Source organism: Protomyctophum bolini, assembly GCF_963924005.1.
Source record: "Protomyctophum bolini genome assembly, chromosome: 7".
Classification (NCBI taxonomy): Eukaryota; Metazoa; Chordata; class Actinopteri; order Myctophiformes; family Myctophidae; genus Protomyctophum; species Protomyctophum bolini.
Window position 1 is genome coordinate 38732160 of NC_137868.1, and position 26385 is coordinate 38758544.

Sequence of the window (26385 nt, forward strand, 5' to 3'; positions counted from 1 at the left end):
TTGGAACCGATCTGCGCCCGCTTGGAAATCCAGACATCCAGATTTATGTGTCTTGTTCACTACCTCATGTACAGTAAGGCTACGTGATGTCTGCTAATATCCAACCATTTATTGTGGAACAGATGCAGACATAGTCATTAGTGGACAATAGAGGACGTACCTTGTAGCCACAAGATTCCCAACTGGTTGTGACAGAGGCCAGTTCACAGAGGAGAGACGTACGTGTCTCCCCAGACCAGACAGACCAGGGAGTGTGTCACAGAGGAATGGGAGATACTGTAGCTTGCACAGACTCAGTCATACGGGAAAGGGAAATATGCTTTAGTTGAAAACAAATATTGAAGAATTAAAGTTCTCAGTCGTCACGACTGATCTCAGTCATTTGTATTTTTATAGCAGCCAGCGTGTTTTCTATGGAAGCTTGTTGCACTGCGACAATAGCCGATCTACAAGCTCTCAATGCGAAGCGCATTGAGAGCCTGTAGATAGATTAGAGCACTTGAAGTGGTGAAACTCACAATATGTTTAGAAGCATCTTCCATAAGACCCTAATGGTCTTGGATATTTCATAAAAAGCAACGGTTAAAGCCTCAGTCTGTGATTTCTTCACCTGGTTGGCAGTATCAATAGAACAGCAGGGTCAATATCACTAGAACATCGTAACTTTACATATTTTTAGTGTTACATATTTCGTGTGGGGGGGCTCCTTTCACAAATCCTGTAATAGGACTTGGCCATACAAATTGTTTCAGTCGTGAGATTTCATTTTGCTTAAAATCATGAATATTCCAAAACCCCTCTTCTCTTCCTTTTTGCCCCGTCTCTCCTTTCTCTTCCTGTCACCATCTTCCTGTAGTAGATGAGGTCAAAGGTCGCAGGTGTCTCTGTCCCTCTAACTTCCTGTCTCGCCGTTTCCTCCATCCTCTTTTCAGCAAAACTAAAAGCTACAACAGAGCCCTTCTCTAGACATAAACAATATTGACTCTTCTTCTCTTCTTCAGAAATGTCAACTCAATATTCATTCATAATGTGTTCAAATGTTGCTTTTCCAATTGAGTGTGTACCACTACTTCCAGACACGAAATCGTCTCATTTGGACTCAAACTCTTTTCTTGTTTGTTTGTATTGTGATGTTTCTGAGAGACGACAAAGTTCTCTCCCATCTATTTCTCATTGAGACACAGCTTGTTTGATATTTGTAGTCTTAGCTGCATATTTACACCATTTTTAGAATGGGGAATATACAGTATGCTCTACTCAGTCTGTTGTACCTTTTTAAGGCATTGTCTAGATTCACTGGTCGCTAGGCCTCATCGTCTCCCTGCCTGGATTTTGTTTCCCAGAAAACGCTAGCCTGCAGGATATACGACTGCTCCCAGTTAGCCAGTTTGGAGCGGAGTTAGGCCTCCATTGAATTAACGCCTCTCTTGTTCTTAACTATGTTATGTTAAATACAGTATATACAATATGGCAAACAAGGCCTTAAAGACCTGTATGTGTGTGTGTAAATTCCCCTTCTGTCGCTCTCTCCCCATTTTATCCCTCTTTCTCTCTCTCTCTCTCTCTCTCTCTCTCTCACTCAGGATATAGGTGTTGTCCACAGCAAAGGAAGGAAATTCTGTCACTTAGAACAATAGGCCAGTTTCTCTATCTATAGACCCAGAGAGGCAGAGAAACCAAGGGGAGAGAGAGGGAGCACTTTTGGTCCGGATTGTGGGGCGGAAGAAAGCAAAGTAGAAGCTATTCTGTCTTTAAAAGAAATGGACAGTGAGTATTAGTGAAGCGTACATTGATAAGTGACAGGCGGAGACCTTTGAAAGATGGAGTTTTTGTCGTGGGGAGAGAGAAAATTGCTCTCTTTTTAATTTGCTTCCAGTTGCGTATTTGCGTTTAGCCTGGCCAACATCTCTTGCAAAGGATATCTGTTATATACACTAGAAAACACACCAGAAGAGGCTGTGGGTAAGTGTTTACAAAACCTAAAATGTCTATAGCCTGCACTACAGTATATTTTATTAATGTTTGATTTCTATAGTTTTCACAATGTTCTACGAGTCTACGACTATGTGGGACCCAATGACAACCTAATCTATACTTCCTGTACAGAAGAATAACATTGAAAGCGATGGCTGAGATATGGATGCGCAATTCAAACGTTTCATATTTGATCCAAAGTCTTATCAGTTCGTAACAGTTTAGATTATGTTATCTTATTTCCACAATGATAGGGTAGTAAAACTGGGCAACACAGAAACTAACAACTGTGCAGGTTAAAAAGTTTTGACATAAATCACATTTGAGCTCTATTATAAATTATTTTACACAAAAAAAATAAAAACATAAATTAACAAGCTTAGCTAACGAACTAGTGAATGTTTTTTTTTTCCAACTTAAATTTTATTCATTTTTCATGAACAGAAATGACATACAAGGACATACAGAAAGCAAAAAGACAAACAAACTAGTGAATGTTTAATAAATAAACCGGTATTAAATGTTTGCCTCAGGTGTGAACACTTACTGTACTAATGACTATAACGTAACCTCTCCAAATCCCACCTGTAGTACGGAGGCAACCCCCAAGTGTGATGCTTGTCATTGTGATGTGTGAGCCATCGTATTGAAGGAAACAGAGCACTGGTTCTCAAAGTGGGGTCCGGGGACCAACAGCCGGTCCTTCAGGGTGTTCCAGGGGGTCCCCAGCTAAATTAGTTAATCTAGGCTCGTTAATCATCGGTTGAACCACTTTAAACCTACAGTATAGCCTACTGTACATCTACACACCCTGAACAATTTTGAAGCACCACACACACAAATCTTGTATAGGGGTCCCTGGCACAAATCTATTTCAAATGGGGGGCCAAATACTACAATTTAGGGACCCCCAAATTGTACATGGAAAGCCTTGACATGAACACGTTTGAGAAGCACTGCTTTAGAGCCATCAGATTGAAGGCCAGACAGGCCTGTGTCCGTTAGAGCAGGCACTTCCCTTTCATCACAACAGCTGGACCCGAGTCTCACAAAACAAAACACGTTTCCTGTTTGGAGACTACAGAAGCGACGAAGGGTCTATATTTAGAAGAGAGATGCACCGTTTACGAGATTTGAGCTCTGTTTTTTCCCCGCTTGTTTTGGAGTGACACCATGTTGACCGTTTACTGTAGTTATCCTGTTGGCGTTTCTGCGTGATGAGGTCATGCTATTGTTACATTGTTTCCGCCTTGGCGTTGCTGATACACATTCCTCACCATAATGCATAATGCAGGGGACAGATTATCTCAACAACCATAGATTATACCAGTGGTTCCCCAACCTTTCAGGCCGAGAACCAAAAGAGAGATTAGGCGTTTGCCCCGGGATCCAAACTATAGTGAAAATAGCACATCTACAAACAAAGCTTGTAGATCGGCTGTTTTCACTACATCTAATTTATGAAATTGATTTGATTTACTTCTGAAAAGGTTTTGAAATAATAATTAAAAAATAAAAGGACCCACAAAATGTGTCCGCGACCCAGAAATGGGTCCCGACCCAGTGTTTATGAACCAGTGGATTATAGAGTCCAAACATAAACATATTTATGTATTAACTGTTTTCTCTTACTCAGAGACCACGCTCACCCGCCTCTCTTGTCTTTCTGTCATATCTCTGTCTCTCCCCATTCCTCTTAGATGGAGGGGTCTGGCAGTCCCCGCTTCAGCAGAAAGCTTCATTTCCCAGTGGGTCTCTGGATCAACTCTCCCCGGAAACACTTTGCCAAGCTCGGGGGCCGCTGGCCCAGCTCTATCTCAGTCAAGTCAGTCTGGAGCGCTGTAAACGTACCCTGGCCTCCCAATAGGCTCTATGCACAGCAACCATTTTTGCCCCTTCCCACAGGTGTTACTGATGAAGGCTGAAGGCTCTGTTCCATTCTGGTCAAACAGAGTCAGGGTGCTACTATTGTGAATGTTGGCTCACTGGAAATACTCTGCTACACTAATGGGTCTCAAAGTGACCTTGAGTGGGGTCCAAGTGGACCCTTACGGGTGTGTAACAAGAGTTATGGAGGTCCTTGAAAACCACTTTGAGTACCATTGTACACTAAATGGAACAGAGCCATTGGTCATCATCGGTAACACCTGTGAAGGAAGTAGGGAAGGGGGCCGGAAGTAGGAAGAGTCATTCTGTGTGCATAGAGCCTATTCTGAGCAACATTCAGAGAAAATAGGCGAGCTACAAGCTCACGAGTCGCAACACGCTGTGATTGTAGATCGCCTATTTTCTCGAACATACAGTATTTGGCGTAGAGGGGAAGAAGGAGAAGGCATAGAATTTATCCCTGAGGGACAGAATTCACACACAAGGTCATTCTCTGTTTACGTATTGGAATGTTTTAAGTACTTAAGGACTATTATAAATTAGTGTATACATCTGCTGAAATGATCTTGCATTAGCTGTTACACTACATCTACTGTAATTGCTACCTTTTGTTTTGAGTGACAAAGAATACAGCTATAGGCGTTGGATCTCATAACAAACAATCTAAAGCAGAGGCATATTTTCTCCCCCATCCCCCCTCAGCAAATCAAACCCTGGGCAGAACAGTGCCTACTGAACCCTGCAAACTTTCCCACTGACTGTTGTTATTCTCGTCCATGTTGTGCATGTGCAGTCATGTCATAACTCACAGCTGACCAGTGCCCTTTCCTCTCCATCTGTCTTCCCCTCTGCCCTCTGGTCCTTCTCAGATCCACCACCAGCTCTGACGCAGCCTCGCTCCACGAGGGCCCCTCGGCCCCTTCCTCTTCCCTCTCCGCCTCCACCCCCTCCCTGGCTTCCCCGGCCCCGTCTCCGTCCCCCTCCCCGGCCTTCCTCCGGCCGCGGCCCGCCGCCGGGCCCCAGTCGCGCGCCAAGCGCCTGTCACACCTCTTCCTGGGGAGGCGCTCCAACAGCGACCGCGACCGGGCGGTGGGGGAGAGCCAGAGAGAGCTGTGGGCCCACTCCGCTGCGCCCTCGTCCCACCACTACCTGCCCCCGGCCTCGTCCTCAGCCCCCGGCCTCATCAAGATCTACGGAGACGCTCTCTCCAGCGGGGCCAACTACCGCTCGCTGCTAGCCAACGCTCACTCCACCGCCAGGCAGCTCATCGCCCAGGTCATCACACGCTACACGGAACGGGAGAGGGACGAGGCAGAGGATACAGGTACACATTTATCTTCAAGCTCACAACCGCAACGCACCCACTTGTAAATCCACTATTTTCGCAATGTTTGTATGACACCATTGTACAAGGAAGTATGATATTGGGATAAGACAGTGCTTAATCAGACTCATTGATTTGGTTAATTATAAAAATATGTATGTTTTTGTGTTGATTTGTTGATACATAAGGAGAAATAAATAAAATGATCCTGCTTCTCGAGTATTCAATTAATGTACAGGAGCAAGATTAAAGCTGCTATAAGCAATAATGTCATTTGAATTATTTTTATTAAATTTTTGGTATTCAGACAGCCAGCAATGGGTAGAACGCCCCCCCCCCCCCCCCCCAAAAAAATAGGGGCCTCAATCTGCGTTCAAAGATGTTGATGTTGATGTAGACGTTTTGTCATTGGTCGAAAAAAACCTGGTCGCAATGACTAATCAATCAGGAAGTAGACAAGCAAATCGACCAATGACAAAGCTTCTAGGAAAGTCTTTGAATGCAGATGTGTCACAGAGACTAAATTATTTTTGGGAGCGTTCTACCCATTGCTGGCTGTCTGAATACCAAAAAAAAGGTAATTAAAATGTTGACATTATTGCTTATAGCAGCTTTAAGTTGGTTTTGTTAATATCGGTTTCGATATGGTTTTGATTAATTGCCCTAGTAGAGGGCGGCCATTTTTCTCATTTTGAACCCTCGCTATGATACGATCATTACAGTTTGTGTACTGGTTTGTTCAAAACGTTAAAGAAAACATAACTGGAAATGACTTAATAGAAAAACACAAACAGAGAATGTTTTGCCTCGGCTTCCCTTCCCCTCATCACCTCCCACTAGTTCTCCAGAAACACAACCCGGAGGACTTCCTGTTGTGTGATGTCATCGGAAAGCCCACGCAGCTGCCAGGTGGAGCCGTCCAATGGGAGACCGAGTGTCGGAGAGGCGTGGCCCCGTGGGAACGTCCCCTCCTGCTGGTGGACATGTGGCGGCCCAAAGACGGATTCGAGCGCCGCTTCGAGATCCAGCGGAAGGAAGAGTACGAGAGAGGCGAGAGTGAGAGAGAGAAGGAGCGCGAGAGGGAGGGAGAGAATTACCAAGGTACATTTAGTTCTGTCTTACACGTGAATGGATGTGTGTGGAAACATTGTCTTGTTCAACGTGGATAAACCCACGTGAGATGTTGTCATAAGGCAAATAAAACATTCTCACCTTCAGATATTAGTATTTAGTTTAGTTTTGTTACTTCTACAAAGTATTCTACACCACTGGTACTCAAAAGTGGGGTCTGGTGACCCACAGGGGTCCTTGAGGGAGTTCAGGGGCGGTCCCCAGCTAACTAACAGTTTAAACACTTGAGCCCCCTCTATTTTTCGTCTGTTGCAAAAAGTTTAATATCTTTGAAAATCTTACCCAAATCAATTTGGGGGTCGTTGATAAAAATGCTTGAGAACCACTACTCTACTCACCATACACCACTATGTAATCGACATTGCAAGAAAATACACGACATCGCACAAAACTAAACTCTGCTACATTGTGCTGTGGTTGTCTGGGTTGCCAGGAGTGCGCTGGAGGCGGGGCAGGATGTCTTCGGGGGGCGAGCCGGAGGACTTCGAGCGCGGCCACCGCCCCAGGAACTCCGAGCTCAGGAGGAGCATCAGCGACATGAACATCAGCCTGCGCCGTCGCCAAGGAAACCACGTCGGCAACGACACCCGTCGCTCCGGCAACCTCCCTAACAACGGTGGAGGGATGCACGACCGGAAGAACATTGTGAGCATGATGCCTGGAGCAGAGGTGAGATCTGCTAGATCTGCTATTTTTCAATAGCTAAAGCATAACATGATGCTACTGTAACACCAAAAGGGGTTCCCGCCCAGCCTAGTAGGCACTTGGATGTGCGTGTTCTTTTTTGGCTGTTGTTTTCAGCCTCCTTTACTACTTTAGGGGTCTTCAACAGGGCAGGGCGTCCGGGACCCCTAGGGGGTCCTCAGAGTTACTGCAGCGGGGCTGCCAAATCTTTCTGTGACAGCAACTTGTTTTTTCACCACTTGAACCCCCTAACATCCCTTTTCTGAGGGGTACATTTTAGTCGAAAATAGCAGATCTACAAGCACACAACACCGGTGTGAGCTTGCAGATTTTTGACAGGTTTGGTCAGTGTAGAGGGGGAACGGAGCAGATGAAGTTTTCTAAATATTGAGGGTTTAAGTGGTGAACTGTCCGAAAATACATTAACATGAATCCAACACTGATGACAGTGCTGTCAAACAAGTCTATGAAATCTATGAAAAAGTTGAATCTGCAACACAACTTTATACAATGTAGTGAGGTGTCTGAAACATGTTGAAGACCCGTGGTCTGTGGGATTTATATGTTTGAGGAAATTGAGGGTCTGCTCTGTCAGGTTTTATATTTGACAAAATAGTCCATTTACATGCTCACAACGGCTCGCATTGCAAATTAGCTACCGGTAGTTTTTATTTTTCACTAAATAAAGTCAAATCTTTTTTAAATCACGTGTTCTAACCAACATGCCTGAACCCACTACTGCAGACTATAGCGTCTAAGAGTGAAGGAGGCAAGGTGAGCTGGATGAAGGAACCACCCAAAGAAGACGAGAAGGACTACTCCAGCTGCGACCTGGAAGTGATGTCCCAAAGCTTGATCCTTCCGCCCACGGATCGTCCTTACTTCCTTCTGCTGCAGGGCTACGACCAGAGCAAGGCAAGACGGGCACCGTCAGATGATACATAAGACACACAAACACACGCACGCACGCACGTACAGCCAACACCACAATAAACACATCGAAAGTAGGCCTTCAGTGCAGTGAGCATTCACGCGCCTCTAGACTCACTCATGGATGTGCGCACGGATGCCCCGAACGCGCTCGGGGGACACACGCGTGCACACCCCATAACGCATGACATCATACCTGCATGTTCCCTAATCGCCACATACCATCACTGTTTCCATCCCTCTCACACAGCCTCTCCCATTCAACGCCAAGCACAAAACAAGCTCCACAGCAACACAATACCTCAACAATACCTCCACAGACAGCACAAAACCCCTCTGTGCACATCACTCCATCTCGCACAATGACCTCACACAGGTCCCCATTGTCGCAAACTGTGACACACTTCATACCTTATCGGCCTGCCTTCTGCGCAACTTAACATCTGGAAAGATTGGAGATTACCGGGAGCACAGAGCCTAGAAGATAACGGCAGACCTCCCGTCCTCTCTCTCTCTCTGTCTCTGTGTCTCCCTTGCTCTTTATCTTTCTCCTTCCCTATCTGTGTTGTTTATGTTCAGGATTTTGTTTTGTACATCATGGTGGGGCAAACACACGTGTTTGGGAGGAAGCCCACGATGAGGGAGCGCGAGAAGGACCGAGAGAGGGAGAGGAAAGGGAAGAGGCCGTTGAAGGTGGACACCTTCCTGTCCGCACCTGACCTCCTGGCTAGACACCTGCTGGTCAGGAGAGACTCCGCTGTTCCCGAGACACCCTCCGGACAAGGTATGGAACTCCGTCAAAATGAGGTTCCAGCTGTACAAAAGTGGCCTCTTGTTCATCCCTGGCCTGCCATAAGTCATACATTTGTCTTCAGACCCACAAGTTGACCAAGAGAACTGAGTTCCACTTCCACCAGTGAAATTAAATGATGTAACAAATAAGGGATGAACACGCTGTTAAAGAAATAATTGAACTGGCATATCTGCTGGCCGGCAGGTGCAGGACCAACAGTGATAAGGCAATATAAAAATAAAAGTCTGCACGCTGTAACTTTGTAAAGGTCCCAGTCAAGGCTTTATTATAGATTAACGCTTCGACAGAGTCACTGTTGCAACAGAGATCTCCCTCTCCAGTCCGCTTCCCTCCTTTGAACACAGCCAACAGTGTTTGTTGAAATGCCTTCCAAACAAGTATTTCACAAAGTGGGTTCCGAAGACGAATCTGTCAGTGCAAAGCAGTTGCACTGGCTCCATTTTCGTCACTGCTAAACCCCTTATCCCTAAAGGTCTTTGCCTTTTTTTACTATTTTGAAAAACATTTTTTAATAGTTCAACTAGCCAATCTACATTGACGTTGTGAGCTTGTAGACTGGCCATTTTAACTATTCAAAAATGTTTTTCAAAATAGTTAAAAAAGGCAAAGAAGTTTAGGAATAAGGGGTTTAGCGGTGACGAAAATGGAGCCCTTGGTCTGGCCACGCTTGGTTGTGATTGGATTTCGCTGCCCTCAGGTATCAATATGCAATATTGAAAAAAAAGAGTCAATATATTTTTTTCATCAGCCCCTTGGGGGTTCCAGAGGCCCCACCAGCACAACAATTTAACCACTTTAACTCTATTTTATACTTCGGCTATTTGAAAATAGCAGATCTGAAGGCTTTGTTGTGTCATGATGAAATGCATTGTGAGATTGTTTTTTATTTTTGAAACATTTAGATTTCATTTATATTCCGGTATGGCCAGCATACACAACAATTTGTGGGAACTTGGCATGAAATGTTTGAGAAACGTCCAAAGTAACCATTACAAAAACAGAAGTGCAGGGTGAAGCGGACTGCCTACTCTGGCTTAACAAAAATAAAATAGAGCCGTTCATCATGTCTGCGCTGCAATCAAAACAGGGTGTGGCACAGAACCCCAGAATTCAGATCGGTTGTACTGTGCTGCTGCTGCATGCATGCTACGTGTGTCCAGAGGAAGATAAGGAGTTTGGGTTGCCAGCAAGGCATGGCAGATAAACAGCATCCACAAACAAAGGAGACACATCAAACAAAACAACGCAAAGTGGAGAAAATGGTGGTGCAGTGTAGTAGCAACATGGGCGGTTGCTGTCTGCACGTCTGTTGAATTGAGTGCAGCACTTAGGATATGTGATAACATCGCTCTGTTAGGTTTGGAGTACTGCGGCTGCCTGGATCAAAGGCTTTTAGTTTATTTGTATAGCCGAGCATTTCAACAGCAACTCAAGTGATTTACACAAAATTGTGCTTTTAATTACAATGAATTGTATTATTTCATAATGCGATAAAAAAAAATCAGGGGTTAAGAAAATAGAAAATTTGAATAAGCTCAAATAAATCAGATACAAATATGAGAATAAAGTCACAAGAAATGTATAAAAAAAAATATCTCCAGCTTTGATTTAAAAGAGCTTTCTGGGAGATTGTTCCAGATATTTGGTGATCTAAACTGAACGCTGGTTTCTCCATATTTAGCTTTGAGTAAAGGGGACTGCAGGAAAGCAGACCTGACCCTGAAGAGTTCATTTAGACGGCAAGAACACAGACACATCTTATGGTCCCCTTTTGGTGTTAGCATCATGTTATGCTTTATCTATTGAAAAATAGCAGATCTACAAGCTCATAGCTTGTAGGTCTGCTATTTTTGAAAAATCGAAGAACGACTGACATAGAAACATAGCTTTTTCAGAAAACTGACATTGACATTTTTAGAATCTGATCTCAGGTCTCCCTCTTGTGTCCTCAGCTCTCATGCGGCCCTTCAGGGGCGGGGCCGTCACGCACAACGGCATGGCCCTCTACCGGGACGCCGTCCTGAAGCCGGGGGACGTGATCGGGCTGGGGGGCCACTTCCTCTTCCTGTACCGCGACCCCCGCGTGACGCCGGCGCCTCCGCTGGCGCTGGCGCTGCCCTGGCAGCAGGCGGACGCCGCCTCCTCCACGCCCTGCTGCCCGGCGTCGGGCCTGGTGGACCGCCAGGAGGCCCTGAGGCAGTACCTGGGCTCCACCGAGGCCCTCCTCAGGTTCCACCCCCGGCACGCCGACGCGCTGCTGCAGGTGAGACCATGTGGTGACGATGATGATGACAGCCTTCCAGTTCCAGAGTCAGAATGTGGCGGAGGTGGTTCAGGGGTAGAGTGGCTGGATGGTAACCGCATGGTAATAATGCGAGCATGGGATCTTCCTCGCGTTTGAGTAAGGACGCGCTGTGATTGGCCAGTGCACTTGTGCCAAGGACACGCTGTGATTGGCCATGTAGCCACTTTGAGTGGCAGTCGGGGGGGGCAACCGCTCTCGCCAGTCGCCAGAGCATGATCTACTATTCTGTGCTTACCAGGTTGCAACTCTAACGGGGCTGAGTCGGCTAAGCAAGCTTCGCAACATTCGACACACCAACTTGCACGCTTTAGCGCGCTCCTGGCTCAAGTTCGCTTGAGACGGCGCCCCTCCTCGCGGTCTAAAACTGACTACTTTATCCCCTACTACTAGTAGGAGTGGGCGTGACCATTTACTCAAACGCGAACAAGATTCCATGCTCAGTCAGAATCACTCTCTATACCTCCCCCTGGCCAGCCCGGGGCGCCTAATGGAGGGGAAAGGAACTGGTCTGAATAACGTGTTCCTTCCACGCGCTACGTCCGGCCGGGGATACTCCCCCCTGTCAGGTGAAAAGAAGCAGCTTGGACTCCTCATGCATAGAAGGAAGCATGAGGTCAGTCTGCTGCTCCCCCAGGTTGGCAGAGGAAGTGTAGCGCCCAGGATTACATTAGATAATTGACACTGGGTGAAAAAAATGGTTCGTGGGATAACAATTATCAAAAATTGGTATCTCACTTTTATTAACCGGGTGACGTTCCATTGAGATCTCTTTTTGAAAAGGGCAGCCAAGAAAGCAATCAGGTTGGGATTACAACATTAGTATTATAATAAAAACACAAAGAAAAACACCAAATACATAAAACACTTGAATACAAAGTAAAAAACCCGTTGTGGACATTGGTTTAAATGTCCGAAGGAAACGTCTAAAATCATCCAAAGGGATTACTGTGAGCGCTCCAGTTTCATGACATTCTGGGGCCGATTCCACCACAGAGCTTAACAACCACAAGCCGTCCTCCCAAATTCCGCGGGCGGCTGAGGAGAACGGTAAAAATGTGGCAGGTTCAGGGAACGGAGGTTGATGTGAGAATTTGTTTTCAAATTAAAAACGTCATCTCTTCAAGACGCCGCATGTGTCTCACGTCTCCATCCTCCCCTGACTCGGCCGCCGGCCCATCACATAGTTCTCTTCTGCTCATACTCTGATAGGCCCCCCTGTTTATTTTTACCGAGACGTTTCTATAAACTCCTTCCTACCCTCTCTTCTTATCTCAGGGCCGTGATGATGTGTCTCCCTCTTACACTTCACTCTAACATGAACATCTGAGCTTCACAGGGTTTATTATCACCGTTGTGCTGCTGACCCTTTACACACCTTGAACTTAACCATTGGCCGCTCCATCGTGAGAAGAGGTCTTGCTGTCTTGGTTAACGTGAACCATATCGTCCCTGCTCTGGGGGGGGGGGGGGGGGGTGAGCATCCGGCGGAAATAGCCGATCTACAAGCTCACAACGACGTAGACTGATAGTCCGACATGCGTGGCCGGGTTAAGACTCTCCCGTGGCCTCCGCGCGCGGTTACAGTTAGGTTAGGGTTTGGGCTAAGGTGACGGACTTGGTACGTCGGACCAAAGGCCTGCACCCACAAAGTAATTTGTTTTGTAGAGGGATACTAGCGGACTTAGTGCTGTGGTCCAGTAATCCAAGGATCAACTAAGTACAAGGGGTTAAAGGACGACTTTGTTTTATGTAGGTTGTATGCCTTTGAGAGGGAGCTCTCGAGACACGGAACACATTGTATTATTACCGGTATGTCAGATTTTCACTTTTCTACCTCGCCAGAGAGAGCAATTTATAGGATTCAGGTTGAAAATCAGCAAAGTTCAAACAAATGCAGGGAATCTCTGTATGTGCGTATGTCTGTAATCCATGTGTCTTCCACCGACCGACTTCTAATTCATTACACAAAGGCTCTGGCCGTGGCCCAAATAAGCGAATTGATTGCCATGGCAACGCTAGCCTAAGCTCGATTTGGAAAATTCCTCACACCTGTCGAATTCCCCACACCTGCCGAATTCCCCACACCTGCCGAATTCCCCACACCTGCTGCCATTTGATGACTAATTCAATCTACTTTTCACAGTCAGTTTGCACTCTTCAGACGCACCTGTCTACCTGACCCCGGTTCGAATCTGAGGCACTTTACTGTGTGTCAGTAATGCCCTTCTCTCTCCTGCCTTTTCCTGTCTTTCCTGTTTTCATACTGTATCTGAATGAAGCATAAAATGTAAAAGAAATACATTATAAAAAAGGGGTCAAATGTGAAAATCGAAGCATGGCACCAATTAAAAATGTGTCCCTCATATTTTCCCTTATAGGAGATCATCTCCAAAAACTCATCCCCAGACTCCGGTGCCGGGCCCTTGGCCCCGGCCTACCTCCTGTCAATCATGATAGACCACGCCTCCAAGCATCTTGACCCTGCTCTCACGCCCCAGATACTGCTCAAGGCGGCCAATCTGATCAAAGGAATTGTGTGGGTGAGTTATGATGAGAAATATTTGTATTCTGATGAAGGGAAGAGCCACGGGTCCACCCTAACACGATAACCAGGTCAGGATCCAAGAGTGTCTGGAATGGAATTCATTTGAAATCTTTGAAGAACACTGATGACTCTTACAAGATCATGGTGTGAGAGCACATACTGGGTTATTATTAGCTCGGCCAGGACAACTCGCTAATTGAATAAAAGTAGTTTCATGACGGGGCTCTTGCAGGAGTCTAGACAGATGTCTATAAGACGGTCGATGTGTGTGTGTTACTGTGTGTGTTACTGTGTGTGTGTGTGTGAGTGTGTGTGCGGCTGTGCGCGCCTGTCTGTCTTGAGTGTCTGTCTGTTTGTCCACCCGGCGTCCGTCTGTCGACAATTCAATTCAATTCAAAGGAGCTGGGATGGGAAAACGTACGTTTACATTGCCAAAGCAGAAGTGGAACAAGACAATCAAAATAAAATGTATATATATAGGAATTAATAAAGGCGACTATCGCAAACTGCTGGAGCGATCAGCACCACATGTCTTGTGCACACTGCCAGCAGTCAACAGAAGTACCGCCACTCATTTTATATTTCACGCGTTTTAAACTTTTGGAAAAACGTTAACTTCGAGTCGACCTTGTCCAAATATTTTGTCATACGTCACAGATATCACACATAGATAGAAAACTGATGTCACAGACTGACCTGGAGTGTGTGACATTGACATTGGAGCCACACCGTTCCCATTTTCGATTTTGTAAAAGGAGCAATACATTTATTTGGTTTGGTGATGAGTGGATCCTCTTTTGGGTATACTCTGAGGGACCATAATACATCTCCCCAACCCAATTGGGACCTTCTGATCCCCCTAGTACAGTGGTTCTCAACCAGTGGTCCTTAAGGCGGTTCCAGATGGTCCCCAGCTAAATGACGGAGCGGTGGTAACCAAATGGACCCTTATCTTTAATTCTTAAAAGCGTAAAATGAAAACAAATGGACCCGTACTGGTCCATTTGGTTTCATTTTATGCTCTCAAGAGTTAAACATCTCCATTACTTAATAATTTACAAGAAGTCAACACAATTGTGTCTTGAAGAATTGTTATTTGGATCAACATTTGGCTTTTATCTCTCCTGTGGCACAACATCACAAAATCAACTAATCAAATGATTCCCGAGCGGGAAACAAATTTCAATCGTACTACTTTGACTTTGAATACAGCGTGGAATTGTGTATACACAATATTATCCAACGATAACAAAATATCTCTTTCGTTTTGGGTCTTATAGAGGCTAAATGTTATTGTGGTCCCTGGCTCAAATGCAGAATAAATAATGGACCTCGATCTGAAAAGGGTTGAAAAGCACTGCCCTAGTACAGTACGTTCTGAGCAGCACAACACAGCAGTGTTGTGCTGAAAAATGTTTTTTCACTGATGAAAACTAAATGGAAACTAAATAAAAACTAACTATGAAGACTAAATAATATATTGACAATTTTGTCAAATAAAAACTAGACTAAAATGTCAGGAAGGGACTAGTGGACAGGAGATCCAGTATAAGTCATTTTACACTTGGTTGCATGCTGAAAATAGCCGATCTACACTTCACAACTTGTAGATTTTCAGCAAGTGTAAAATCAGCCATTACGACGGCATCAAGGCCCGCCAAAATGCATTTTAGGCGACTAAATTAACTGTAGATTTAGTCGACTAAAATCTTATGATATCTAGTCGACTAAAACTACACTAAAACACTCCGGGTGACGACAATGTGACTAAAACTAAGTGAAAACTATTCAAGAGACTATGACTAAAACTAAAATCAAAATTTGCTGTGAATGAGAAAGGCAAAGTATCCCATTAGCAGTGGTTTTCAACCAGTGGTCCGGGGACCACCAGTGGTCCTTGAGAGGGTTCTAGGTGGTCCCCAGCTAAATGATATGAGTTGGTAACCAAATGGACCCTTATGTAGTGTAAAGTGATACCAAATGGACTCTTATGAGTGCATTTGGTTTCATTTTACGTCTTAAGAGTTAAATTATTGTTAAACATCTGCATTACTAGTTAATTTACAAGAAGTCAGCACAATTAGAGCATGTAGAAGAACTGTTGTTTTTGATCAACGTTTGCCTGTTTTCTCTCTATGGTACCAACGTCAATTATGACAACAAAATATTCTACGTTTTGGGTCAGAGAGGCTAAATGTCATCAAATGGTGGTCCGTGGCTCAAATGTCAATGGGGCTTGATATGAAAAGGGTTGAAAAGATGCACTGCCGTTACTAAAGTGCGTATGTGATTGGTTGAGAATAGGAAGTGTGGCGCTGAGACTGACCAGCAACCGCGACAGGAATCCTGACTGAACCAGCTCTGACTTGTTCATACAAGGCAACACTCGTCTACAGTAGCAGTGATCTGATCGCACCTTTGATTTAATTATCATTTAGTTGTTTCATTTTATATTGACTGAGGAATATTAGTTCTCAAAACCCGTCAGACTGTGACCCACTTACTGTACTGTCCCATATTTAATAACAAACAAACAGTAGGGGCCGTATACACACACACACACACACACACACACACACACACACACACACACACACACACACACACACACACACACACACACACACACACACACACACACTCTCTCAGAGAGAGAGAGAGACAGACAGATGCCCTTCACTGTGGCCTGGCAGACTGCGCGGACAGGAACAGAGGATGAGCTGATGTCACTTCCCTCCTGCTGGAAAATGTGTTGTAATTATTCTGGCGGCCGGGCCAGACTCTGTCTGTCTGTTCCCTCCCTCTAAGCCCAGACCACTCTCACTCTCTCTCTCTCTCTCTCTCTCTCTCTCCCCCCCCCCCCCCCTCCCCCCCACCCCTCCGTTCTGCCTCCAACCCTCTCCTTACAGGATAACATTAAGGAATTTGGGGATAAGCATCCCACGCAGAAGTAAGAACATTTTTGCACAACGTCACGTTTCCTCTGTTTAGAGATGCCTTCCAGAGACTTGACAGCACCGCTGACTGATTCACGTTTTGTTTTGTAGTCGGTGCCGTTATTATGGCCCCTGGGGTCACATTTCTGTGGCTTCGCTAGAAAAAAAACATTAAAATGTCGTGGTGATGAAAAACACAGTTCTAATTGTTAATATTATCGTATAATGGCACGGTTTACAGTCGCCCCGAGAGAATGAACGCTATGACATTTCAGCCCCTCCGTGTGTCAATATTGTGAGCAGTTCCGCGGACCCCGAGGTGGAGGTCGCCACGCCCAGCGTCCAGAAGCTGTCGTCTGACCTTCGCCCCCTTATGTTCTGGATGTCCAACGCCACGGAGCTCCTCAACTTCTTCCAGGTCAAAGTGGAGGCCATGGAGAGGGAGTGGGAGTTTGAAGGTGAGGGTGACTTCTATCTCTATCTTCTATCTATCTATAAAAATGCACCATGTCTCTGTACATCTGTCAGAGATGTGTGTACGGCTGTAATCCAAGTAACTCGAGAACCGCAACTTCAAATTCGACACACGTGTTCCACGGCAGTGACCGGTCGGTCGGACCCCCGGTTGTCCAGAACCGCCACAAAAGGCCTCTGACTGGGCTCTGGACAGGGCCCCTGCCCATGGTCCATATATGGAGCTGGCCTTTTCTGACATCACAACAATATTTGGGCATGAAAGGGACACGGACAGACAGATGGGTGGAATGGGTACTCTGACACGGGTACAATGCGTATTGTATAGCCGGGTGGGGCATGGATCTCCATGCTTCCTTCAGAGCAGTGCCTCCTGTTGTTGTGAGAGGTGGATGTTATAGGTGATCACCTCAGTTTTCTTGGCATTCAGCCGAAGGCCAACCTTGGCACCCTCAGACTCCACTCTGCTCAAGAGCTCATGTGGTTGGAGAGCAGGCCGATGTCATCCGCGTAGTCTAGGTCTGTCAGGACTACTGCAGGGTGTCTTCTTCACCTCCTTGGTATAAGGAGTGAGGCCAAGATCCTGCTCTCGTCCACTGATGGCCTTAATGAGCGCGTAGTCCAGGGCGACGACAAAGAGGAAGGGGGCTAGGGTGTCTCCTTGCATTACCCCAGCCAGGATGTCAAACTCCTCACTGTCGCCATCTGGGGTCACCACCTTGGCCCTTGTTCCTGCATACATGGTCTCTATTGCCCGGAGCAAGTTGGGAGGGACACCGTAGACCTTTTTGAAATCAATAAAGCACAATACTGTCTCCTCAGGGCCAGGATCTGGGCGAGTGTGGTTCTCTCCTCTCGAAAAGCCCTTTTGGTTTTCCCTCGGGTGAGGGTAGATGACTCGGTGCTCTACAGCCGGGCATCAGTCCAGTTAAAACAACCCCAGAAAAACAGCAGTTTAGTAAAAACGTAAAAGGTCCCATGGTTATTATTGCCTCCTAGAAAGACCATAACCTTTAGAATAACCACAAGACGTGCCAACGTCAAGCGCTACAATAGCAGGAAATATCACGGGGCTTGTTACTACACTTGGTACTGCATTTTGAAGCTGGCACATACGGTTTTGTTTGAATGGAAGGGGGCAATCCACTTCCCTGTGTTTATTTTCCTTTGCTGACTGACAATAGGAACGCTTAGGGAAAGAGAGCATGGGCTCTGCCTCTGACCAAGAAGGGGTCATGTCGGTCTTTACATTACACCATAACAATCCTTACTATACCATAGTTCTGACATCTCCTTGTGATTGGCTGAGGCATTCTAATGAATGCCAATATCTTCCCATAACAGCACTTAGACCACATCTCTAAAAATTCCTCATTAAGCCATTCGGTGGAAATAGCCCCAAAAGTAGCCAATCTACAGTACAAGCTCACAACTTGTCGCAATGTTGTTTAGAGGCGACCCACTGCTCGTTGACAAGTGGTATTGCATGAAGCTCGCAATATTGCCCCTGATCAAGCAGGTGTTCAGCAGTTAGCTCAGCGGTAGAGATGTTGCTACTCTCTCTGGGTTCAAATCTCTGGTAGGATAATCATAAATCTTACGTATTGCAGCTTTAAGTAAGTACTGTTTATCGATAACTGTGTCTTTATTTTAAAGCCCCTGGAGACCCGGTTTTGTCTGCTGACATGGACACGTGTTCGGAGGCCTTGGCGCAGCTTGATGACGTCATCATGCATACCTTCCAGCAGTGTGTCTATCACCTCACCAAGGTGAGAGAACTCTCCCTTATTCCTCCATGTAGAAGTACAAGTGTCCTGCATGTTACTTGAGTAAAAGTACTGGGAGTATTGGCTCGTTAATGTCAAGGCAATTATTCAATTATTCATAATTGCAATTATGTTAGGGGCGGTGGTGGCTCAGGGGTAGAGTGGCTGGATGGTAACCGCAAGGTTGCCAGTTCGAACCCGAGCTCCCCCAGAGTTAGTGTCGAAGTGTCCTTGAGCAAGACTCTGAACCCCTAATTGCTCCCGATGTGCTGATTGGTACCAGCCTTGCATGGTTTCTGCCGCCATCGGTGTATGAATGTGTGTGTGGGTGAATGTAATGCACAATCTATGTAAAGCGCCTTGGATAAAGGCACTACTGTATATAAATGCACCATTTAACATTTTCATGCACAAATAGGTCTACATCTATTCTAAGGTAGCATATACTGTACCTGTATAGACATTATTATCCTGCTCATTACTGTGCACAAATGTATTATCATAAATCTTCATGTTTGAGCACAAAATGCATTTTGACACACACACGCTGTGCGGCCCCTTCCGTACACAATCTTTCTACAATTGTGGCCCCCGGCCTAATCTAGTTGAACCCCCCTGCTGTATAATATACTTACTTTTCCCACCAACTGGCTCATATTTTCTTTGTGTCCACACACACACACACACACACACACACACACACACACAGACCCTGTACTCTCTGCTCCCTGCGCTCCTGGACACAAACCCGTTTTCCGGCGACAAGGACAAGGACAAGGAAAAGGACGGCGGCGCGCTGACCCCGGAGGCCGAGGCGGGCGGGGACGGTGCGGGAGGCCAAGGGGAGATGGAGGACGTGTCCAACCTGCCCCCCACCGTGGCGGGGCTGGTGGACGTGTACCGCTGCTCGCTGTTCATGTCCCGGGAGGCGTGTCTGTCTCCGCCGCTCACCTCCCAGACCTTTGGCTACCTCTTCTTCTTCACCAACACCTCCTTGCTCAACACGCTGCTCGAGAGAGGTGAGCGTAGTGTGTGTAGGGCCATGCCATATGGTCAAAATGTACGAACCTAAATTGTTTTGCAAGTACCTTGATGTCAATGTTGTGGGGATGTCTTCTGGGCGCTAGCCCCTCCTGCTCCAATGCAAAGCTTTTGATAGTATGTCATACTAGAGCGTGTGCCCGTGGGGCCTCTACAGCGATGGCAGCCACGTCTATGGACTTTTTTAATGTTTGTTTACTTTAGAGCACTACATGACGACGTGAGACTGATTTAGTTTTTTTGGGGGGGGGGCTTTTTTGTGCCTTTATTGATAGTTACAGTGAAGACAGATAGGAACGAGAGAGAGACAAGCAGCAAAGGTCGGACTCGTCATGAACGGGACTCGAACACGCGACACGCTGTCAGGCGGCAGGCCAGAGCCTATATGTGGCATGCGCCTGGACCACTAGGCCAGCGGGCGCCCCCTGATTTAGTTTTATATACAATAACACTGCATTCATGTCTCATAATAACGTAATAGTGGCAGTGAATCTGCAATGAATGAATGCCCTCATGCGGCAGCCACATGGTGGGAGCCACTCCCTTCACACAAGTGTGAAGTTTTTAATACTAACTTTTATTGATTGATTGAAATTCTTATTTCACAGTATGCAGAATGGGTACATTTCAAACGAAAGCACAAGTCAATAGAGAAACCGTTACTTGCTTAATCCATGATTAAGCATTGCACTTGTTTACAAAAAACAATCACCATATAGGCTTGGATATTACCACATCCAATCTGAAACCACAAGATATCTCAGTCTCATATCCCGAGAAGATTGATATAATAATTGATATATGGCCCTGCAGCACTAGGCGTGTTTTTACTGGGACTAGTGGTTATCCAGAAGCAGAACATCTCTAGGTTCTGCACTGCGGCAGCTGCGTGTTCTGTCCTGAGTGTTGTTGAGCAACACACTGGCTGAAGGATCTCTCATGGTTGCTTTCTCTGCAGAGAGACTGTCTGTATACAAACAGTACAATGCTTTACTGTGCTAAGTATGGGTTCAGTGCCTTGCTAAAGGGCATTCTGACAGGAAATAATAACACATCGTTGCAGTCGGGCAGAAACCTTGTATCTCCACATTTCAACCTTTTTCATAAATGAACGCACTACTACTTTGTCGTACAATAATGTCTGGAGGTATTTACCTGCATAACAGATTGAATTGTAACCTCTTATTTCCCATGAATCAGAATTATTACAAGTTTGCCACTTTAAATCTGCTCTGAGGAAGGCTGAGGCCCAAAAGCGTATCTGAGCCAGTCCTTTATTTCCACTCCGTTGGCATTTGATTATTTTCTTTTGTATTTCAAAGACGGGCTGTTCTCTTGGTCCAGAGCGGTCCAGATCCGCACCAACCTGGACCTGGTGTTGGACTGGCTACAGGGGGCGGGACTGGGAGACATCGCCTCTGAGTTCCTGAAGAAACTGTCCATCACTGTCAACTTCCTGTGTGTGCCCAAGACCCGCCTCATCCAGGTAATGTACTGTGTATTGGTACAGTACGTACATATTATTCATTGTATTCATGTCCTCACCTTACCTGCCTTATTCACTGCTGTTGTTTATTAATAGGCCTGTGCTCACTGTAAGTGCACTCAGTGGTGGAAAGTCACGAAGTGCTTTTACTCAACTTAACTCAAGTACTGTACTTAAATGAGAATTCCATGCTAGAATGCTCCAGGTGTTATTTTGTGCAAAAGTGCATTATTGGCTATTTCCCCTAATATAAGCCCTCAATGGGGGTTGGGTTTTTGTGCTAATTCGCTTATTTCCATCGAAATAAGTAGTAAATAGTAGTAGATACTATTTACATTATGAAGAGAGGATATATACAATTTATTTTTATTTTTGAGCGATGGCAATAAGTGAATTAGCACAACCGAATTATTAAGTTACGTTGTTGGGTTTAGATTATTATTACAAAACATATATTAACCACTTCAGCCCTATTGAAACTTTAGCTGTTTGAAAATAGCCAATCTACAAGCACACAATGCTATTTGAAAATAGCCGGTCTACAAGCAAGTTAGTGTGCTTGTAGACCTGCTGTTTTCAAATGAGCTTTTCTATATTTTAGACATAATGATAAGTTGTGAATACTTTTGTAATTTTACTCAAGTAAAGTTTGATTACCGAACCCAATTACTTAACAGTATTTCTACATTGCGGTTATTGAGGATTCAATGATGACAGAAAAGATGAAAGTTACAAGTCAGTTTATTTGAATGAATGAACAAAAAACTTTATTCCGAACATGTTAAAATTAGACAACAAAGGCAAAGAATTAAAATAAGTTCAATATAAAACAAATAATACTAATAACAAAACAAAACAAGCCTCACTGGCTGCAAGTATTATAATTTCTTATTTTCTTTTCTTTACATGTTCGAAATGGAGTAGGGAGAAGTATAAAACGTATTATCTAGCCATGCAGAAGCAACATCGATTTACTGGCGGTTCAGCTGCTCTGCCTTAGCCAGCTCAATTCAATATGTATTAAAAATAACCCAGACCAAGTTTTGTTGAGCAATTAAGGAGAACTTGATAGCAATATGTCCTTGTTCCCTTTTCCCATCAAGCAGACTGAGTCAGATCTGTTCTTGACCTTCCAATCACAAAGTGTTCCTATCTGAGCAGGAGACTCCATCCTACTAGTCTGTTCTCTGTTCTCTCATCTCTATTTGAATCCCAGACCTTTCGACACATTGTGACATGTCCAGATATCATAGTGTATAGGTGTCATCATGTTTCATCATTCTTAATTTAGCATTTCAAGTAAGACTGTTATGATGCACTAGACTAGACACTAGTCAGTGTCCATTTGTAGTAATACTTTCCATAACACCCGTATTGATACTTTTACAATACTGTATTTGACTGTACTGTGTTTTTTTAAAACTATATTCTATATGTGCAGGTCTACATGAATGTACTGTATGTGATGTCTTGTTTAAAATCAGGTGGTATTATGAGTTGCTGGCTGTCTACACTGGAATGTGATGTGTCTGATAATCCCATGTGGGATGGGTGAAGAAATTGTCCGGACAATAAAATATTTAATATATTCATTCATTCATTCATTCATTCATTCATTCATTCATTCATTCATTCATAACCTTAAAGTAAATAATGTGAGTACTTTTTCCACCACTGCTCTGATGCTGCGTTCACCATAGCTATACAGAATGACCAATACGAGACTGACTGGCTACATTGCTGCCGAATCACTGTGGAAGTGTTGCTCAAGCCACACTGCAAAATGTAAAGGGTACGGTTTAGCAAATAGCACAGGGGGACGTGGTTAAACAGAATAGTTTTTTTCTTCCATGGAAGAGAGGGGAATGGAAATGGTGAAACAATAAAGCTTATGATTGTTTGATGGCCCGTGGTCAGCATGCTGAAGAACGTCCAGGCCAGCACCTCAACTTAGATTTGCAGCGCCTCAACACCGGTCACACAGCGAGGTCGGGCCTCACTCGGTACTAGTATCTTCAAGGATAACTTCCTTTAAGGTTGACCTGTAGCCCGTCGCTTTGTTGCTGCCATAGTACAGTATGAACACAGCACCTATACTGTCCGAACCAGCAGCCTCCTCTCTTTCAGGACATATTGATTGTTCATATACTTCTGCCTGTCATTTGTCAGTCATCCTGGACCAGCCTATTGGAGGACCACGCCTTGTTAAGCCCCTCCCAGCTGCACCACCTGCTCACCCATTACAAGCTGGGACCAGCCAGAGCGCCACCTGCCTCCTGGGCCCCTCCCCCTGGCACTGAGCTGAGTGGAGGTAAACGGAACAGCCTTCTTTCCCTCTACACCAAATCTTTGTCGAAAATAGCCTAACATTGCGTTGTCAGCTTGTAGTTGGACATTTCGCCGTGTTTTCACAGAATTTGGTATTTTATTATGACATACCCACAGTAGGAATACATATTGGGTTCAAGTGGTTAAACTGTCAATATCAATTCATTGCATATTAGATGTCTATCATTTTTTTTTTTTTAGATACAATTTTTGTGTCTTTCGCCTTTATTTTCATAGATATAGAGGCATAGATATACAGTAGGCTGACAGGAGATGGGGGGGGGGGGGGGGGTGCCACGCGGTAAAGGCCGTCGGGATCGGGAGTCGAACCCGCGGCACACTGCCAGACTGGATTACCAGCCAAGGTGCCCAGACGGCTACGCCAGCCGCCTGGGCTTAGATGTCTATCTTGATCAAAGACATGGCTGGCATGTATGCATTGCTCGTAGCTATCCACATCAACCCTTGCAGCCGGGGAGCTGCTTAGCAATCTCTATTGTTTGTTCCATGGTTTTATCATTAAAAGCCATTTCCAGTCAGTAGTACACAGTACAGTACATGTTGTGCCTGCTGCTGCGTCATTGTGGTGTCTAACTGTCTATAATCCCAGTAAAGAATGCCCTTCGAGCTATCATTTTGGTGCATTTCTTCTCATGGTGTTCCCTCTCTGACATTTTGCAGACATCTTTGAAAGCTTCCTGGACCATCCTCCGCTTATTCTCCCCAATGAGACGCCTCGGCTGGACCTGTCCCAGCCAATCCCCAGCCCCGAGCTCCAGAAGGAAGTGACACGCTTGCGGAGCTTCTTGTGGGGACTTGACCAGGACGAGCTCCCGGCCAATCAGAGGACTCGGCTTTGAACAAGCCAGAATTTATCTCATGGCGGATGGATGGGTGTCACATACTGTACGTAGAAATGTGATATCTGGAGATGCTTCAAAGCTTAACACTTAGGAAAATGTAAACTGGACGAAAACAGTTATTATTTTTTTTCTTTCTTTTTTCATTTACATATTTTTATGTATTGCATTGCCTGGATGCAGTGTTTTTTATCCTCTCTAAATCATTTGAGACATGAAAGTGATATTAAGTATAGAACTAATACCAACAGTATCATATCAGTACATGTATTAACAGTCAGATTATGTTCATGTAAGGGAATATATTGCCACTGATTTGACTTAAAATAAAAGGCATACCACGGAATGAATTTGCGGATGTGAGTATATAAAAGCCTTGTGCTTATTTGGGCCATACTGTGTTAATGTACTGGTTCCCCAACATCAGGTCCGGGCCGGTATTTGTTCTATTAATACCACTGTATTAATAGAAAGAATGTTTTTTTAGCATTCTACTTATTTTATGATGAAAATATGTCCGAAGAGCCTGTTTCTGAGATTATGAGCAGCCCGGTTCCGGGATAACTGGCCCCCGGAGGCTTGCCTTGGCCCCCAGAACCAAGGGGAACATTCCACAAGGTGGCGACGTAGGACTCACTCCACTCTGACGTGAACATGATGAGTCTGCACTTATCGGCTCACTGCTTGACTAAGAGGGGGAAATGTTACTAAATACACTAGTAATTCCTGCCAGAGACGCACCGATTCCATTTTCCTGTAACCATGCTTTGCATTTTGCACCGTATAATGACTCATATTACATGACTATAATCACACACACAAGAGGCCACCTTTGCCAAGGTGAGCCGTATCCCTCCACAATAAGGTCAAGAGACGGGTGACTAAAGCTGCAGTCTGCCTACTTAGGGGGGTTTAATTTCCTCCTTTCTGTGACAAGTGGCCCCATCAGTAGCTTTTAGTGTTTCTCAGTTTCATTAATGTGGGATTTCCGCGCTGGCCCCATAAAAGTAATTGTCCAGTAGTAGGCCATCTCATTAACCCATTCTGACCGGGCACCCATTTTGGTGTTAGCATCATGTTATGCTTTACCTATTGAAAAATAGCAGATCTACAAGCTCATATCGCGCCACCGAGTGGCGCGATACGAGCTTGTAGGTCTGCTATTTTTGAAAAATTCGAAGAACGACTGACATTTTTAGAATCTGATCTCAGGTCAGAATGGGTTCATCAGACCAGTGTGTGTCCAGTGGAAACCTCGTATGAATCTGATCTCAGGTCAGAATGGTTTAAGCAGAAATTAGTGCGTGGTTTTGGTGGAAAGGCTGCTAGACGGCTGATGTCATGCGGGGTGAGTAACATCTGTTTAGACTTGAAAGCCTTCGCCGTCGGTCTTTCGGTTCATGCGCTCCTTGTAGATCGTCTACCAGATGTCTTAACCCATTCTGACCTGAGATCAGATTCATACGAGGTTTCCACTCGGACACACACTGGTCTGATTTACCCATTCTGACCTGAGATCAGATTCTAAAAATGTCAGTCGTTCTTCGATTTAAAAAAAATAGCAGACCTACAAGCTCGTAGCGCGCCACTCGGTGGCGCGCTACGAGCTTGTAGATCTGCTATTTTTCAATAGCTAAAGCATAACATGATGCTAAACACCAAAATGGGTTCCCGTTCAGAATGGGTTAAACAAACAAGACAACCACTTTCTCACATCGGGATTGTTTTGAGTATTTGGGGATACAACGCTGCCTTGCCTCAGAGAGCCTCCTTCACCTCAATGAGTCACGGATCTGCCTCTTTATTTCCCATGGATCCTTTGACGTCAAATTTCTCCAGTTATTGTCTGCGTCTCCTACTTAATGCTTGCGTGGCTCGGAGCCAAACTCTGTGACAATCT

General features: G+C 45.2%; 1 protein-coding gene across 1 annotated transcript; it reads left to right on the forward strand.

Annotated features, from left to right (window-relative positions):
• The first annotated feature begins 1686 nt into the window (after positions 1 to 1686).
• On the forward strand, positions 1687 to 24823 carry rasip1 (Ras interacting protein 1). The gene is made up of 16 exons (XM_080768123.1): positions 1687 to 1962; positions 3675 to 3799; positions 4731 to 5185; positions 6026 to 6286; positions 6750 to 6985; positions 7745 to 7915; positions 8510 to 8714; positions 10697 to 11007; positions 13428 to 13589; positions 16504 to 16544; positions 16834 to 16988; positions 18661 to 18773; positions 19480 to 19789; positions 21134 to 21297; positions 23467 to 23608; positions 24307 to 24823. The coding sequence occupies exons 2-16, from the start codon at positions 3675 to 3677 to the stop codon at positions 24483 to 24485; spliced, it is 3030 nt and encodes a 1009-aa protein (XP_080624249.1). The 5' UTR covers positions 1687 to 1962; the 3' UTR covers positions 24486 to 24823.
• Positions 24824 to 26385: the final 1562 nt, after the last annotated feature.

Bases quoted from the DNA above. Each gene is read 5' to 3' on its own strand.
- rasip1 (XM_080768123.1), top strand. From the start codon at position 3,675: ATGGAGGGGTCTGGCAGTCCCCGCTTCAGCAGAAAGCTTCATTTCCCA. The intron at 6,287-6,749 runs GTACATTTAGTT...CTGGGTTGCCAG, and splicing joins GGAGGGAGAGAATTACCAAG to GAGTGCGCTGGAGGCGGGGC. The intron at 8,715-10,696 runs GTATGGAACTCC...TTGTGTCCTCAG, and splicing joins CGAGACACCCTCCGGACAAG to CTCTCATGCGGCCCTTCAGG.